This window comes from Pediculus humanus, genomic scaffold (genome assembly GCF_000006295.1).
Source record: "Pediculus humanus corporis 1103172108293 genomic scaffold, whole genome shotgun sequence".
Classification (NCBI taxonomy): Eukaryota; Metazoa; Arthropoda; class Insecta; order Psocodea; family Pediculidae; genus Pediculus; species Pediculus humanus.
The window spans coordinates 360,090-373,343 of NW_002987862.1; the positions used below are offsets into that span (position 1 = coordinate 360,090).

The 13,254-nt window shown below is 27.4% G+C and overlaps 6 protein-coding genes across 6 annotated transcripts; 3 read left to right on the plus strand and 3 right to left on the minus strand.

The window, feature by feature from the left end:
* Positions 1 to 164: 164 nt before the first annotated feature.
* On the minus strand, positions 165 to 1,930 carry Phum_PHUM546640 (Nucleosomal histone kinase, putative; the record flags this gene model as incomplete). Its single annotated transcript, XM_002431726.1, has 7 exons — positions 165 to 254; positions 340 to 599; positions 676 to 852; positions 958 to 1,171; positions 1,247 to 1,443; positions 1,533 to 1,602; positions 1,685 to 1,930. The coding sequence occupies 7 exons, from the start codon at positions 1,928 to 1,930 to the stop codon at positions 165 to 167; spliced, it is 1,254 nt and encodes a 417-aa protein (XP_002431771.1).
* A 549-nt stretch (positions 1,931 to 2,479) lies between these two features.
* Phum_PHUM546650 (arv1, putative) lies at positions 2,480 to 2,840 on the plus strand (the record flags this gene model as incomplete). Its single annotated transcript, XM_002431727.1, has 2 exons — positions 2,480 to 2,578; positions 2,691 to 2,840. 2 exons carry the CDS (start codon positions 2,480 to 2,482, stop codon positions 2,838 to 2,840), a joined length of 249 nt encoding a protein of 82 aa, XP_002431772.1.
* Positions 2,841 to 3,799: 959 nt separating this feature from the next.
* Positions 3,800 to 6,106, minus strand: Phum_PHUM546660 (Cullin-1, putative; the record flags this gene model as incomplete). The annotated part of the gene is made up of 2 exons (XM_002431728.1): positions 3,800 to 5,898; positions 5,923 to 6,106. 2 exons carry the CDS (start codon positions 6,104 to 6,106, stop codon positions 3,800 to 3,802), a joined length of 2,283 nt encoding a protein of 760 aa, XP_002431773.1.
* A 1,047-nt stretch (positions 6,107 to 7,153) lies between these two features.
* Positions 7,154 to 9,242, plus strand: Phum_PHUM546670 (translation initiation factor eIF-2B subunit delta, putative; the record flags this gene model as incomplete). Its single annotated transcript, XM_002431729.1, has 6 exons — positions 7,154 to 7,812; positions 7,888 to 8,002; positions 8,123 to 8,424; positions 8,501 to 8,678; positions 8,771 to 8,951; positions 9,037 to 9,242. The coding sequence occupies 6 exons, from the start codon at positions 7,154 to 7,156 to the stop codon at positions 9,240 to 9,242; spliced, it is 1,641 nt and encodes a 546-aa protein (XP_002431774.1).
* Positions 9,243 to 10,189: 947 nt separating this feature from the next.
* Phum_PHUM546680 (RNA-binding protein, putative) lies at positions 10,190 to 11,343 on the plus strand (the record flags this gene model as incomplete). Its single annotated transcript, XM_002431730.1, has 4 exons — positions 10,190 to 10,363; positions 10,432 to 10,681; positions 10,788 to 11,182; positions 11,284 to 11,343. The coding sequence occupies 4 exons, from the start codon at positions 10,190 to 10,192 to the stop codon at positions 11,341 to 11,343; spliced, it is 879 nt and encodes a 292-aa protein (XP_002431775.1).
* Positions 11,344 to 11,927: 584 nt separating this feature from the next.
* On the minus strand, positions 11,928 to 12,959 carry Phum_PHUM546690 (uncharacterized protein; the record flags this gene model as incomplete). Its single annotated transcript, XM_002431731.1, has 2 exons — positions 11,928 to 12,906; positions 12,952 to 12,959. The coding sequence occupies 2 exons, from the start codon at positions 12,957 to 12,959 to the stop codon at positions 11,928 to 11,930; spliced, it is 987 nt and encodes a 328-aa protein (XP_002431776.1).
* Positions 12,960 to 13,254: the final 295 nt, after the last annotated feature.

Sequence of the window (13,254 nt, forward strand, 5' to 3'; positions counted from 1 at the left end):
TAATGTAAAGTTAATATTTCGCGCGTTTTTTTTCCATTTTTCCATTTTTGTGTGTGTTACATTCAAATCACTTAAAAAGTAATAATAATAATAATAAATAAATAAAAATGGAAATAATAATCATTTATTTCTTTTCGATCGTCTAAGTACTCTCTCATCTTTCATTAATAATTCGGCACAACTAACAACAGAAGGACAATCCTTCCAACTTCTTTTAACGTTTTTCTTTTCCGGGGTTGTTTCGATGAAATCATCTGTTTCATCATCATCATCATCATCATCATCATCTTCATCAGATGAAGAAGAAAATGATGATGAAGGAGTACAAGAAGGAACTACGCGTTTACGATTTGTTGTTGGCGGACGTTTATGGGTAGGACAAATTATTTTTTCATTATTCATTTTACGAAGTTTTGCAGGAACCGAAGATGGAGGACTTTTATCAATCGTCCTACATTTTTTCGGTGAGAAATTTAATTTATTACTCGTGTCACCCGTTTGTGCGATTCCATCGCTTAAATATTGTTTTAATAATTTATACTTTGGTTCTTGTAACGGTTCCATTTTGGACAAAACGTTAAAATATTTTTCTAATGCTCCTGTAAAAAAAAAAAAACCGTTAATTAACGTCAGTTACAATATGGTTCCTTCATGATAATTTCATTCGAAACTCACCTGGTGGAGTTTTGTTATTAAAACAAATCTGTAATAATTGATTGTAATTTTTCATGTATTTAACTTTTTTCCCATGAATTTCATTTAAGTCTCTCATATGTTCCCATGGTAAATTCGATGAAATCCATTGTAATATGTTATAACCCAAAACTTCGATATCACCTCTTCGTGTAACGACTAAAAATTTCACAAGAACAAAAAGGTTAACTTTTTTAAAGTCGAATCAAAAAAAAAAAAAACATTTATTATGTGTGTGTGTGTGTGTATATAAATGACACATACTGCCTTCATGTCCATCTCTACTAGTATATTCTAATGTACCATTGTGAGCTCTTCTAGGATCAGGTTTATATACATTTGTATACCTTGCTGCAAGACCGAAATCGACAAGGTAAACTTGATTTTCATAACCTTTCATTTTTCCTAATAGTAAATTGGCTCCTTTTATATCTGCATGAACATATCCCTTCGAATGAATGTACTCTAAAACATCAAGCTGGAAAAACATGTTTAACAATGTTTTTAAAAAACATAAAAAACATTTTAACATAAGAAATTCATTTTAACTTACAACTTGATTGGCTATTTTAAAAACTGTCGATACTGGAAATATTCTATTGTTTTCTAAAAAAATGGACCATAAATCTCTACCATATCTTTCCATAACTAAAAACCTATATTTTTTCCCATCTGCAATGTGATTTCCAGAACCATAGAATTGTGGCATTCCTAACGATTTTAAACCTTTCGATTTCATGTATTCTTTAACTGCATAAACAATTGTATTCATTGATTGAGGAAAAACATTTTATGTGTAAAAAAGCAAAAAATAATAATAATAATAATAATGAGCTTACTGTCTTCCTTTTTACCAATTCTAATGTAAACTGTTTTTTCACAAAATAATGGTCCATTTTCTGTAGGTTCCTGAAAAATGAAAATCGTAAATATTAAAAAATAATTTTGAATGTCTTTGAAAATTCTTTTATAAATAAAATTAACATCTTACAATTTTTATAATAAAGTTGTCTTGTTTTGCCGAAGTTGATTTAGAAGCTGTATAAATTTCTCCGAAACCACCTCTTGCAATCGAATTAAGTATTATCCATTCATTCTTAGCAGAATCTATCAAAATATCTCCTTTAGGTATTGATTTTGTTTTTTTTGTACCCCCTCTTTTTCTCTTCCCGACAATCCCTTCAGAAAGTGTTGACATTGAAGAAGTGGATAAATAAAAAACTGTTGGTAATGACATTTTTATTATTTCTTTTGAACTCGATTCAATTATACAGTGTTTCAGGGATTAATAAAAAACATTGATTGCGTGCTCATTATAAAATATATATATATACATTTATCATATAAATAAATGAATAAAATTAAGGCGGAAATATGGAAACCCTTTTTGAAAAATTATTTTGTTGTATTTTTTTTTTTTTATTTATATAAGCAAATATTCAATTATCGCCATTTAAGGCAGGTAAATTAAAAAGAAAATTATTTTTTTTTCCAACCCCAAATCTTAATTAATAACAATCAAGCATTAGATGTGACCTTCTTCAATATAAAATACGCAGAGAATTTGCAACAAAAAAAAAAACGTTAATACCTTCAAATGTCAAATTGTAGACGAAACAATAATGTTTGACTTCGTCCGTTAATGGAGCAGATGGTTTAACATGTGTTTTTTTACTCTATGAAAAATTTAAATTTTATCTAATTCCACGTTTTGAGGTTAACGTATCCCATGATTAGATGAAAGTTTAACGTATCGTTATTATGTGGATTTTAAGTTCTGTATTATATGGCAGAACAAAATTCTTATTTATGTGTTAATTGTGGGAATCGAGTGAAACATTTATACAGAGAATATAGTCCATCAGTTTTGAAATTAATCAATTGCGTAAGTTTACAACAAAAACTTTAATTTATAATTTTTAATTATAAACGACAACTTGTTTTTTATTTACTTTGGTTAAAGTGGAAATTTTCTTTTCTTCACTATTTTTTTTTAGGAAAAATGTGGAAATGTAGCCGACAAATATATAGAATACGATCGAATAATTATTTTAATAGATTTAATTTTACTTAGCAAAGAAGGGTACAGACATGTACTATACAATTCACATTATAACGTAAATATAATAAAAATGAAAATTTTTTAAATAATAATCAGTGTACTTGTTACGACAAGGTTTTAATTTCAGGGTTACATTAAATTAGCTTTTCTATTACTTATCGTAATTTCATTTGACGAATGGATAAGTTGTAAAAAAGTTAAATTTCAAGAGACTGATTTTTACGAGTTAGAATTTTATATTATTTGTTTATCAAAATTCATAGGTAATTAAATTGATCAAATTGTTTTAATATGCATAAGCAATGATGTTTTTATGGACTTATTTTTTCCTAGGAAAATTATTATTCATATTATTTATACTTTTCTTTTTAAACATATACACTTATTATACGAGAAAAAAAAATTTATCGAAAAGTAATATTGTGGATATATCTAAAGCTATTATTTGCTCAAGTTTTGGATATTTTTTTCTTTTGACAATATTAATTTGGGATGATTTTCAAAGAGAAATCCATGTGATATTTATTTACATATATATATATTTTAGTCAAGTTCAAGCATTGACAGGTTTGTAAAACATTATTCTACTTAAACTTGAAAATTTTTAAAATATTACATACATGTTTACTCTTTTTAGCCGCCACCCCTGTCCCCAGGTACATATTAGGAATTATTTGTGGATTGGCAAATGCAACAGATCAATTATTTTCAAATTGTCTGAGAACAATTATAGGTATATAAAAGAAAACATTATTTTAAGAAAAAAAAAAAAAAATATATATATGTATATATTTTTTTAATAAATGCTTTAAACATTCGACTATATATATATTGTTGTGCTTTTATCTATATTCAAATATATATCTGACTTAAATTCTTTATTTTTTTTTTTAAAGCTTTAACAAAGTGACACAATCACAGACTTATATAAATTGCAATTTGGTTTTGGCAACCAATGAGAATTGCAAAAAAAAAAAAAATAAGTGAATGAATTATTATTATTATAATTATTATTAAGAAGATGTACGAGTTATGATTAACTTGTTATGCAAGATAACTGTAGGTATCTTTTTGACCTTCCGTTCTTTCTAGATATTCTTTTTCAATCAAAATATCTATGCATTTTTTAATAGTGTTGACTTTTGGTTTAAAACGTGAATTTAACTGATTGAGAACTTCAGCGACAAGCTGTTGATGTTTGAGAACTTTACGCATTTTCATTATTCTTACGACAGCAGCTTGAACGAGTAATTTTCTATCTTCTTCAATGTGCTTTTGAGTGACTTCTTGTTCCGTTTTCAATTCGGCTTTCATGGGTATGTTTATATTTACTCTTAGTTTTTTATTTTTAAAATTTTCAGAGAGTTTTAATAGTGAAGTGGATTGAAGGTCGCTTTCACTGTTATCAGTTTCTAATAATTTTGTTTTCAAAAGGATTTGAAGAACCTGAATTAAAATATCAGATTTGAGTTGTGTTAATTCTTCCAATTGTTGAACCGTCCAAGATGATGAAGTGTTGTATTGCAAAAGTACAGCCATTTGAAAGGTCGACGCTTGAAGGGTGTAACGAGTTTTAAAACAATTTGTGACGAGTTCACCCTTTGACATGTGAAACAACCAATTTAATTTTCTACCGCTGTGTTGACTGCTGTAAAAGGTTGTGAACATGTGAACGCTTCTTTCGAGTTCGGCTGGTAAAAAAAATGAGTAGGATTGTTGAAAAGGCCATGATCCGGAAGACAAAACCTGTATGCCGAAATCGATGTCAGTCGTATCTTCCGAATTTTCGAGATATATTCGAAATTGTTCGTTTAAATCTTTCGACACGCCTATGTCTTGAAACATTCTTTGTAGCTTGGACGTGTATTCGAATCCGCAGGCTTGTTTCAATTTCGATATCATGCTAGCTTCTGCATCATCCGAAGCACTCATTCTCTGCACGAGTCTTTTACCCAACATTTTACTATAGAATTTTTGAAACACGTCTTTATCTTCGATGTATTTGAAAACGACCATCAATTGATTTAACGTTTCTTCCACTTCCGATTCCTCGGGATTTTTACTTGACTTCTTTAGTAGCATGTCGCAATATCGCGCCAATAATTCGGGCGATTTCGACGAACTGTTTGCTTGTCTTGTTATGGCGTTGCAGTTGATAAATTTACCGCAAGCCTTATCGAGTGCGGCAACGAAACCGGATTCATTGTTAAACGCGTGTGTGACCAAAGTGTTGTATTTTCCATGGACTTCCAAAATGGTATTGACGTAAGTTTTCGGATCGTTTCCCGTTTCCCCGCATTTATCGATGGCCGAAAGTCCTTCGTTACAAATATGAGCTTCCAGCAGGGAACGAAATTCTCCCAAACCCTCTTGTATCCGCGAAACCAAACGAAACATTCTAGCAAGATCTTCTTTTTTTTGCAAATCGAGTAAATGTTGAAATTCAGTATTGAATATTTCCAAATGATTTTCAATTAAAACTTTATCACAGGCTTTCATCAATGGGCTCTGCGTTGTCACATGTAAGTATATTTGAATTCTTTTTTTCTCTTCTTCCAGTCTGAGCTCTGCTTTTTTCAAATATTCAGTAACAGGATTTTGTTGTAAAAAATTAACACTTTCAGTCATGTAAAACCTTTCAGTGTCTCTGAGAAAAGGATTTTCAAAATATTCTTTATACACTGTTAAATTTGGAGTTTTACTATTGGGTTGATCTTCGTTGATTCCAATTTCGACATAACAATCGATAACGCTACCAACCAAATGAGTATTTATAACTTCTCCATTTCTTTCTTTTTCGATTAATTTTAAAACTGCATTGGTGACTTGTTTGTTTAAATTTTCAAATAGTTTGTCTCTCCATGTCACCAAAGCAACATGATAAATTTCATAGACTTCTTTCCTCCCCTCCTCGCATTCTCTTTTAACCCAATGACGATTTAAATAAGAGCAAACTCCGTTTAAAACTTTGGAACTGAATTGATATTTTTCCCATTCTTTGGTATAAAAAGTTAATATGATTTCATCCATCAAATCGATTCCCCTTTTAAATTTTTCAACTAAATGTTCTTTCAATGTGTCAGTTAATCTCCTATACAATTCCAAACCGACCAATTGAGCTCCACCAAATCTTTTCGATTTAGCTCTAGAAGAATTAAAATTTTTACTTTTTTGCTGATGAACATTTGTACAATAATTATAGACATATGTATAGAGTTCCATGTATCTACTCTTGGTCATTGATTCTTGTCCATATATTTCCTGTATACCCTGACTTAAATCTTCCCAGATTTGATCCAAATCGAGAGCCTTGAGCCCTCCCGCATTATTTTGGCTGTGATGAGCACACATTTTACTAAATATTATTGCATTGCTAAAAACTGGAAAAAGAATTTCAAATGTTTTAATCAATCAATAAATATTTTTTTCAATTAACTTATCATAAATAATAAAAGTTATGAAATATTTAAGGATAAATGTTGTAAATAAATTTTAAGGGTTAATTTTTATAAAATTACTAAAAGTAAAAAGTAGTCGAATATTTATTTTATGTATTAAAAAAATTAATAATAATAATAATCAATTAAATTATCGGTGAGTTTACCATTTTAAAGTCAGAGTAATATTAATAATAACAGAGCTTGAAATGTAGTTCATTTTAATTAAAATTAAATAAAATGACACGACGATATGAATTGATTAACAATTTCGATTAAATTTTTCTATTTAATTAATAGAAAAAATACTTTGACCCTAGTATCATAATGAATAAAACAATGTATACACTTCAACATGAAATTTTCTTTAATAAAAATGTAAACATTTAAATTGAAAAAAAGCAGTGTTTTTGTGTCGAGTTTCGTTTTGCCTTACAAAACTTATCAGAGATAAAGCAGTCAATGAATATTTAATATGAATTATATATGTTCTTACTTCATTAAAAATAAATGTAACGTAAAAAAGAAATTTCTAATTGTTTCATCTAACGAACTATACGATTAAACATAATTTAAACTTTAAATTAATATTTTTTAAATTCGAAGCATCGAAAAAGCGGAAATGGTTATTGTGTAATATTTGGCAACGCAGCATTTCTGTAAAAAAATATCTCAGAATAAATAATCATTATGAAATTGTGAATAAGGTTTCCTTATACACATTTTCACAAATTATATATAAAATTAAATGAAATTTTTTTTTTTAAATCACCGTTGAGTAAATAATAAAAAAAAAAAATTTTTTTTTTTTTATTATTATCCACTTGAAAATAATGTACGTAAAAAATTTTTTGACTTGTTTATAACTTAATTTTTGTTAAATTTTATGTAATATGGTTTAATTTCGATTTTTCTCAGATTAACTAAATGGTAATTGAATAAATTATTTTAAATTGTAAAAATGTCTTCAAACGTTGAAAAAACTAGAGAAGAAATTCTTGCCGAGAGACAAGAGAAAAAGAAAAAAAAAGCAGCATTGAAAAATCAATCAAAAGATAAAAGTAACAATGCAACAAGTGATACTGCTGTTAGCAATAGTACTTTAGCGAATAATAAATCTAAATCAGGTGCCAGTAAAAGTCAAAAAGTTAACAGTCAAAATAAAGATAAAACAAATTCAAATAAACCCTCACAATCTTCTTCGCTTACAAATGCTAGCAATTCAAATGTAAATACTACAAATAAAGTTAACGAAAATGCAGTTACAATAGAGAAAAGTATTGAACAAGTTGAAAAAAAAGTCAATCATAGTGTTTCTAAAAATGATGATGCTGATTCTAAAAAATTACCCGTAAAAGATAGCACAAATGCAACTAAAACAGAAGAAAAATCTAAAGCTCAGTTGAAAGCTGAAAGAAGAGCTAAACAAGAAGCTGACAGGGCTAGAAAATTACAAAAATCTGTTAAAGAAGTTGATGAGAAAAGGAAAGTTGTTTCCGAATCGAAACCTGTTAGTAAACCTGTAAAAATTTTGAAAACACCTTTTCCTACTGCTCAAGTTATACACAAAGTTAAATTATTTACTCATTTGCATGATTTTTTGCCTGAATCGGATGTGGTGTAAGTACCAAGTAATGTATATTATAAATAAAAAGGTTTTTGTTACACACATATTAAAATTTTTTATCACTTTAGCGATGGTCCGGAAAGTATTCATCCCAGTATAATACAACTCAGAACTCAATATGCTTCAAGAGTGGTCTCTGGGGCTAATGCATCTTGTCTGGCATTACTAAATGCTTTGAAAAAAGTAAGTCAAAAATTTTTTTTTTACTCCATGTTATAAAAGTATTAGTATTAGTTAAAATTCTAAAAATTAGTCCATTAAATAATCGCTAAATAAAAAATGATGCCTCATTTGTGGTTTTAGGTTGTGATGGATTTTGAAGCGCCATCAAATCAAGATTTTTCCAGAGGATTAGAAAGTGAAATTTCAAAATGTATGTCTTATTTAAGTAGGTATAGACCAGTGGCTGTGTCAATGGTGAATGCGGTAAAGCATTTGAAATTTAAAATTACTCAAAGTAAGGGAACAGAGCTTGAATATAAAAACGGTATAAATGAATGGATAGATACATATATCAGAGAGCAACTCGAAATGGCAGCTAAAGCAATATGTTTATTCGTCAGAGAAAAAATCACATGCGGAGATGTTATTTTAACATATGGATGGTACAGTTATTAAATTAATTAATACTGAACATCAAACCAAATTGAAATTGAAATTAATTTTATTATAATTATACAGGTCTTCGTTGATTCATCAAATTTTAATATCTGCTTACAATGACGGAATTAAATTTCAAGTAATCGTTGCCGATGGAAGACCTTGGTTGGAAGGGAAAGAATTATTGAAAAAATTAGTCGCTGCAGGAATTAAATGCACATATGTTTTTGTCAACGGATTGAGTTATGTTATGCCGGAAGTAGGTTCACATCTGTTCTTAATGTTTATTATACATCAGCGAGTTGAAAAAGAAAATGGCTGAGGTGTTACAAATTAATTTTTCTTTTATAGGTTACAAAAATTTTGCTCGGAGCTCATGCATTGTTAGCAAATGGTTATGTCATGTCTAGAGTCGGCTCATCTCAAGTAGCTTTACTAGCTAAAACATACAATGTTCCAGTTTTAGTTTGTTGCGAAACTCATAAATTTAGTGAAAAAGTTCAAACAGACTCATTTGTTTATAACGAATTAGGTAAGAAAATATTTTTTTAAAAGTTCAAAGTTTCAAGATTGAAATGCTCTCTGTAATTAATTATTCTTGTAATTTTTTTTCCTAGGAAATCCAGATGACTTGGCATCGAATAAAGGATGCATTTCCAAGGAACTTTTTAAATGGAAATCAATTCCATATGTAACTCCGTTAAATCTCATGTATGATGTCACACCTCCCGATTTGGTGTCGGCTGTAGTAACCGAAATAGCTGTTTTGCCTTGCACAAGTGTACCAGTCATTCTAAGAATCAAACCTCCTGATGCTTTTTAATTTAACCTCTTATTATTTATAAAAGATTATTATTTTGTTAGCTGAAATTTACTTTTATTTTTTACTTTTCTTTGTAAAAAATTTTTTTTTTTACTTTGTTTATCGTTTTTTCATCTCACTGAAAATATTGATTTTTTTATTTTTCATTTATTACTAGACTGGAAATTTAGTCAGTTAAATAATTTAAAGTATTTGAAAAGTCTGACCGTAAAAAGAAAAATATTTAATTTATCATCAACTTTATTTACATAATTTGTTTGCACTTAAAATATTGATATTTTTAACTTGGTTTAGGTTATAATTAATTGCTTTAATTAATTTATAAAAAAAAAAAAAGAAATCGAAAATAAGAGCTTTTATTTTTAAAAAGGGTTTTTTTTTTTTTTTTTTAATATTTTCTAATTTTTTTGTACAAATTTCTATAATAAAACACTATTTTATATTCGTACGTATATCTTTTCATCCATTTTATCGTGTCATTAGTTAAAATTAATAACAAAAAAAACGTGCTACAATGTCTCAAAGTTACTTTCTTACATTAGTAGTATTTAACAAGTTATTTTTATAAGAAATATTTTTTTTTTTTTTAAGTGAAAAAATTTAAAGGTTATTACGGGTTTAAAAACTTGATTTTAAGGTTAGATTTTGAAAGCATTTTAAATAATTATAATTTATCAAGGAAATTCTACAATAAATTAATTATACTTTAGTAAAGTATTGAAATATTATTTTAACAATTAACAAAAATGGTTGTTGAAAAGAAAAAAAATAAAAAACATAACGAGGACAATGATTTAAATGAATCAGTTAAAATTAAAAAAAAAAAATTAACAAAAAAAAAAAATTCAGAATCGAAAATAAAAAATAATGTAGAAAAATTAGATTCAAAAAAAATATTAAAAAGTTTTTTAACTTTAAAAGAAGTACCTAGTGATAGTTCTGATGGCATGTCAGAATCAGAAGAAAAAACAGTAAAAGAATCTGATAAAAAAATTGAAATCCCTAAAAAAAAATTATATACTGATTTTACAACGAATACAGTTTTTGTTGGTAACCTTCCCATTACTTATGATAAAACTAAAGTAACAAAACTTTTTTCTCGATTTGGAAAAGTTGTATCTGTAAGTATTACTGTATGTATTTCCTATTCTTTTTATTTTATGATTGTTTTATTTTATTAACTTTTAAGGCGAGAATAAGATGTATACCAATAGCTAGTATCAATATGAAAAAAAAAGTAGCTGCAATAAAAAAAGAATTTAATCCTAGAAGAAATAGTGTTGTAGCATATGTTAAATTTGCTTCAGAAGATTCTGTCAAAGCTGCCGTTGATGCAAACGGAATGATTGTTGATGGACATCATTTACGAATTAATTTAGCCGAAACTTCAACAGAAATAGATACTAATAAAGCAATATTCGTAGGTGGTTTACCATTTGGTATGTTTAAAAAAAAATTATTCAAAATGAAACCTAATATTTCATTACTCATTTAGTACTTGTAAAGTTGTTAATACCTGTCACTGGTACTTATTTGTTTACCTAGATATTGAAGATGATGAATTATGGGAGTTTTTTGAAAATTGTGGGAAAATTAATAGCGTTAGAATAATAAGAGATTCTCATACTTCTATGGGAAAAGGAATAGGATATGTAAATTTTGATTCGACAGCTGCAGTTGAATTAGCTCTACAAATGGATGGTCAAGAACTTAAAAAAAGATGTATAAATGTTAAAAGATGTTTAAGTACCAAATTGAAGAAAAAAACAAAATTATTTGGAAAGAAAAAAACGGAAGAAATGGTTGAAAAACTTTTATCAAAGAGAAATCAAACAAAAATAAAAACTAATAAAAAAAATAAAATGAAAATCTCAAAATTAGAATCTTCTGCTAATAGTTTTACAGGAAGCAAAGCTAATGTTAAGAAAAAGAAGCAAAAGGTTTTTTATATATATTTTTTTTTATTTATTCTCGAATTATTATTCCGTGTAATGAGTACATGAAATATTTTGCCATTTTTAATTTTATTTTTATCTTTCAGAAACCGAGTCAACAAGTTATGAGAAAGAAAAAAATTGTTAAAATTCTAGAAAAATCATAGAGTAAACGAACAAAAAAGGATTGGAAATTATTATACCACATAAAGCTTGATTCGAATTTATCGTTATTAAGTATGAAAATGAGGTGATAAAAGGATATGATTAAATGAAATGATACAAAATATTAATTAATTTTATATTTTTATGAATTAGGTTCTTTTATTTTTGAATGTAATCTTTCTGGAAATATTTTTTTACTTTTCCAAGCACAATTTTGACAGTATCTTTCCTTATAGTAAATACTACATTCTATTCCTTGGCATACTGGATTTTTACATACATAACAATCAGAGCCCAAAATAAAAAATTGTTTTTTTTCCCATGATGTGAATGGATCCTTCACCACATAACAATCTTTATTAAAAGTAATGTTATTTAAAAATTTTGGTTTTTCTTCTTTTGCATCGTAAGTTTCTTTCATTTTGCACAAACTACATTCGAACCATTTTATTTTTTCTTCTTCTTCTTCTTCTTCTACTGATTTTTCCATTAATTCATTCATTTTTCTATCTAAAATAAAATAATTCTTTTAGTTCATTTAAATTATCAAACTAACTTTTTTTTAAAATAAGTTATTATTAACTTTTCATCCAGTGTTCATTCTCATTTTAGGTGCTTCATTAGGCCACCAAAATGGACGATGTGTATTACATTTTTTTTCAAAAGTAATTAATTCATTTGCTTTTAATGCTTCTTCAATTCTCAACAATCCAAGACCGCTGGTTTGTTCAACCCCGAAAAGTTTACCAATTGCTTTTGTTAATTGAGAAACTGAAAATATTGGAATGCCAGGTTGAGTGATTGATACCTCTTCATTGAATTTAAGAGGCATTATCCTTTTTCTAATAACCCCTGTGTGATATGTTCTCGCTGTTAATTCCTGACCGACATAGCATCCTTTGTGAAAACTTATGCCATGCAAATAATCACCATTTATTTCCATTGGGAAACATTTTTCCAATGGTAACTCATTTAATCCTTCACCTATGCCTAAATTATACCTCAAAAATTTATAAAAATTTTCTTCTTGAACATTAACATCAGCTATCTTTTTAATTTCATTAACTAAATTGTAATCTTTCGGTGTTAAAACTCTTAACCCCATGCTTGGTAGTCTTGGATCATTTGTTATAATTAATTGGGGTAAATTTTTTTTCAATTCATTGAGTACAGGTTTATAATTATAGACATCTTTAGGATTTATGATGTAGTCTTTAAAGGCAAGAGCCCAAACACTGAATTCATCAGAGAGAAGATCAATGTTTACTTTTCTTCTTACTTTAAAATGCATTAAATGATCTTTTAGATATAGAGAAGCATTCGAATCGCATTCGACATAAAATGTATTTTCAATGTTTGTATTATAAATAATACTATCATATAAAACTCTTCCTTTACTGTTAAGAAACATTGTGTACATGCTAGAAGCCCCACTTTCCAAATGCTTCATGTCATTTGTTATTAAACCTTGTAAATATAAATTTGCATCTTTTCCACTTAATCTTAATAAAGATCTTTCATTTAACCTTTGTGCCAATAGTATTTTTTCCGCGCTGGCAAAACATCTCTTATTTAATAAATAAATGTTTTTTGGAAGCTTCATTACATACCTACGCATATAATAAAAACTACGGCTCAAAATACAAAAAAAAAAAAAAAAACAATTTGAATTCAAATTTCTGTGTTTTTTTATTTAAAACATATATTCGTAAAAAATTATTCAACATTTCAATTTTCATTGATTGTGAAAGTTTTTATAAGAATAACTTAATGTACCTACCAATTAACTTTTCTATAAAAAGATAAATTCATTAAAAAAAAATAATAATAATAATGACAGTTGATCCTTTTGTATATCTTATTTTATAACAGCAGAAGTAATTTTTCGAAAAAAAAGGAAAGCAGAAGAAAAA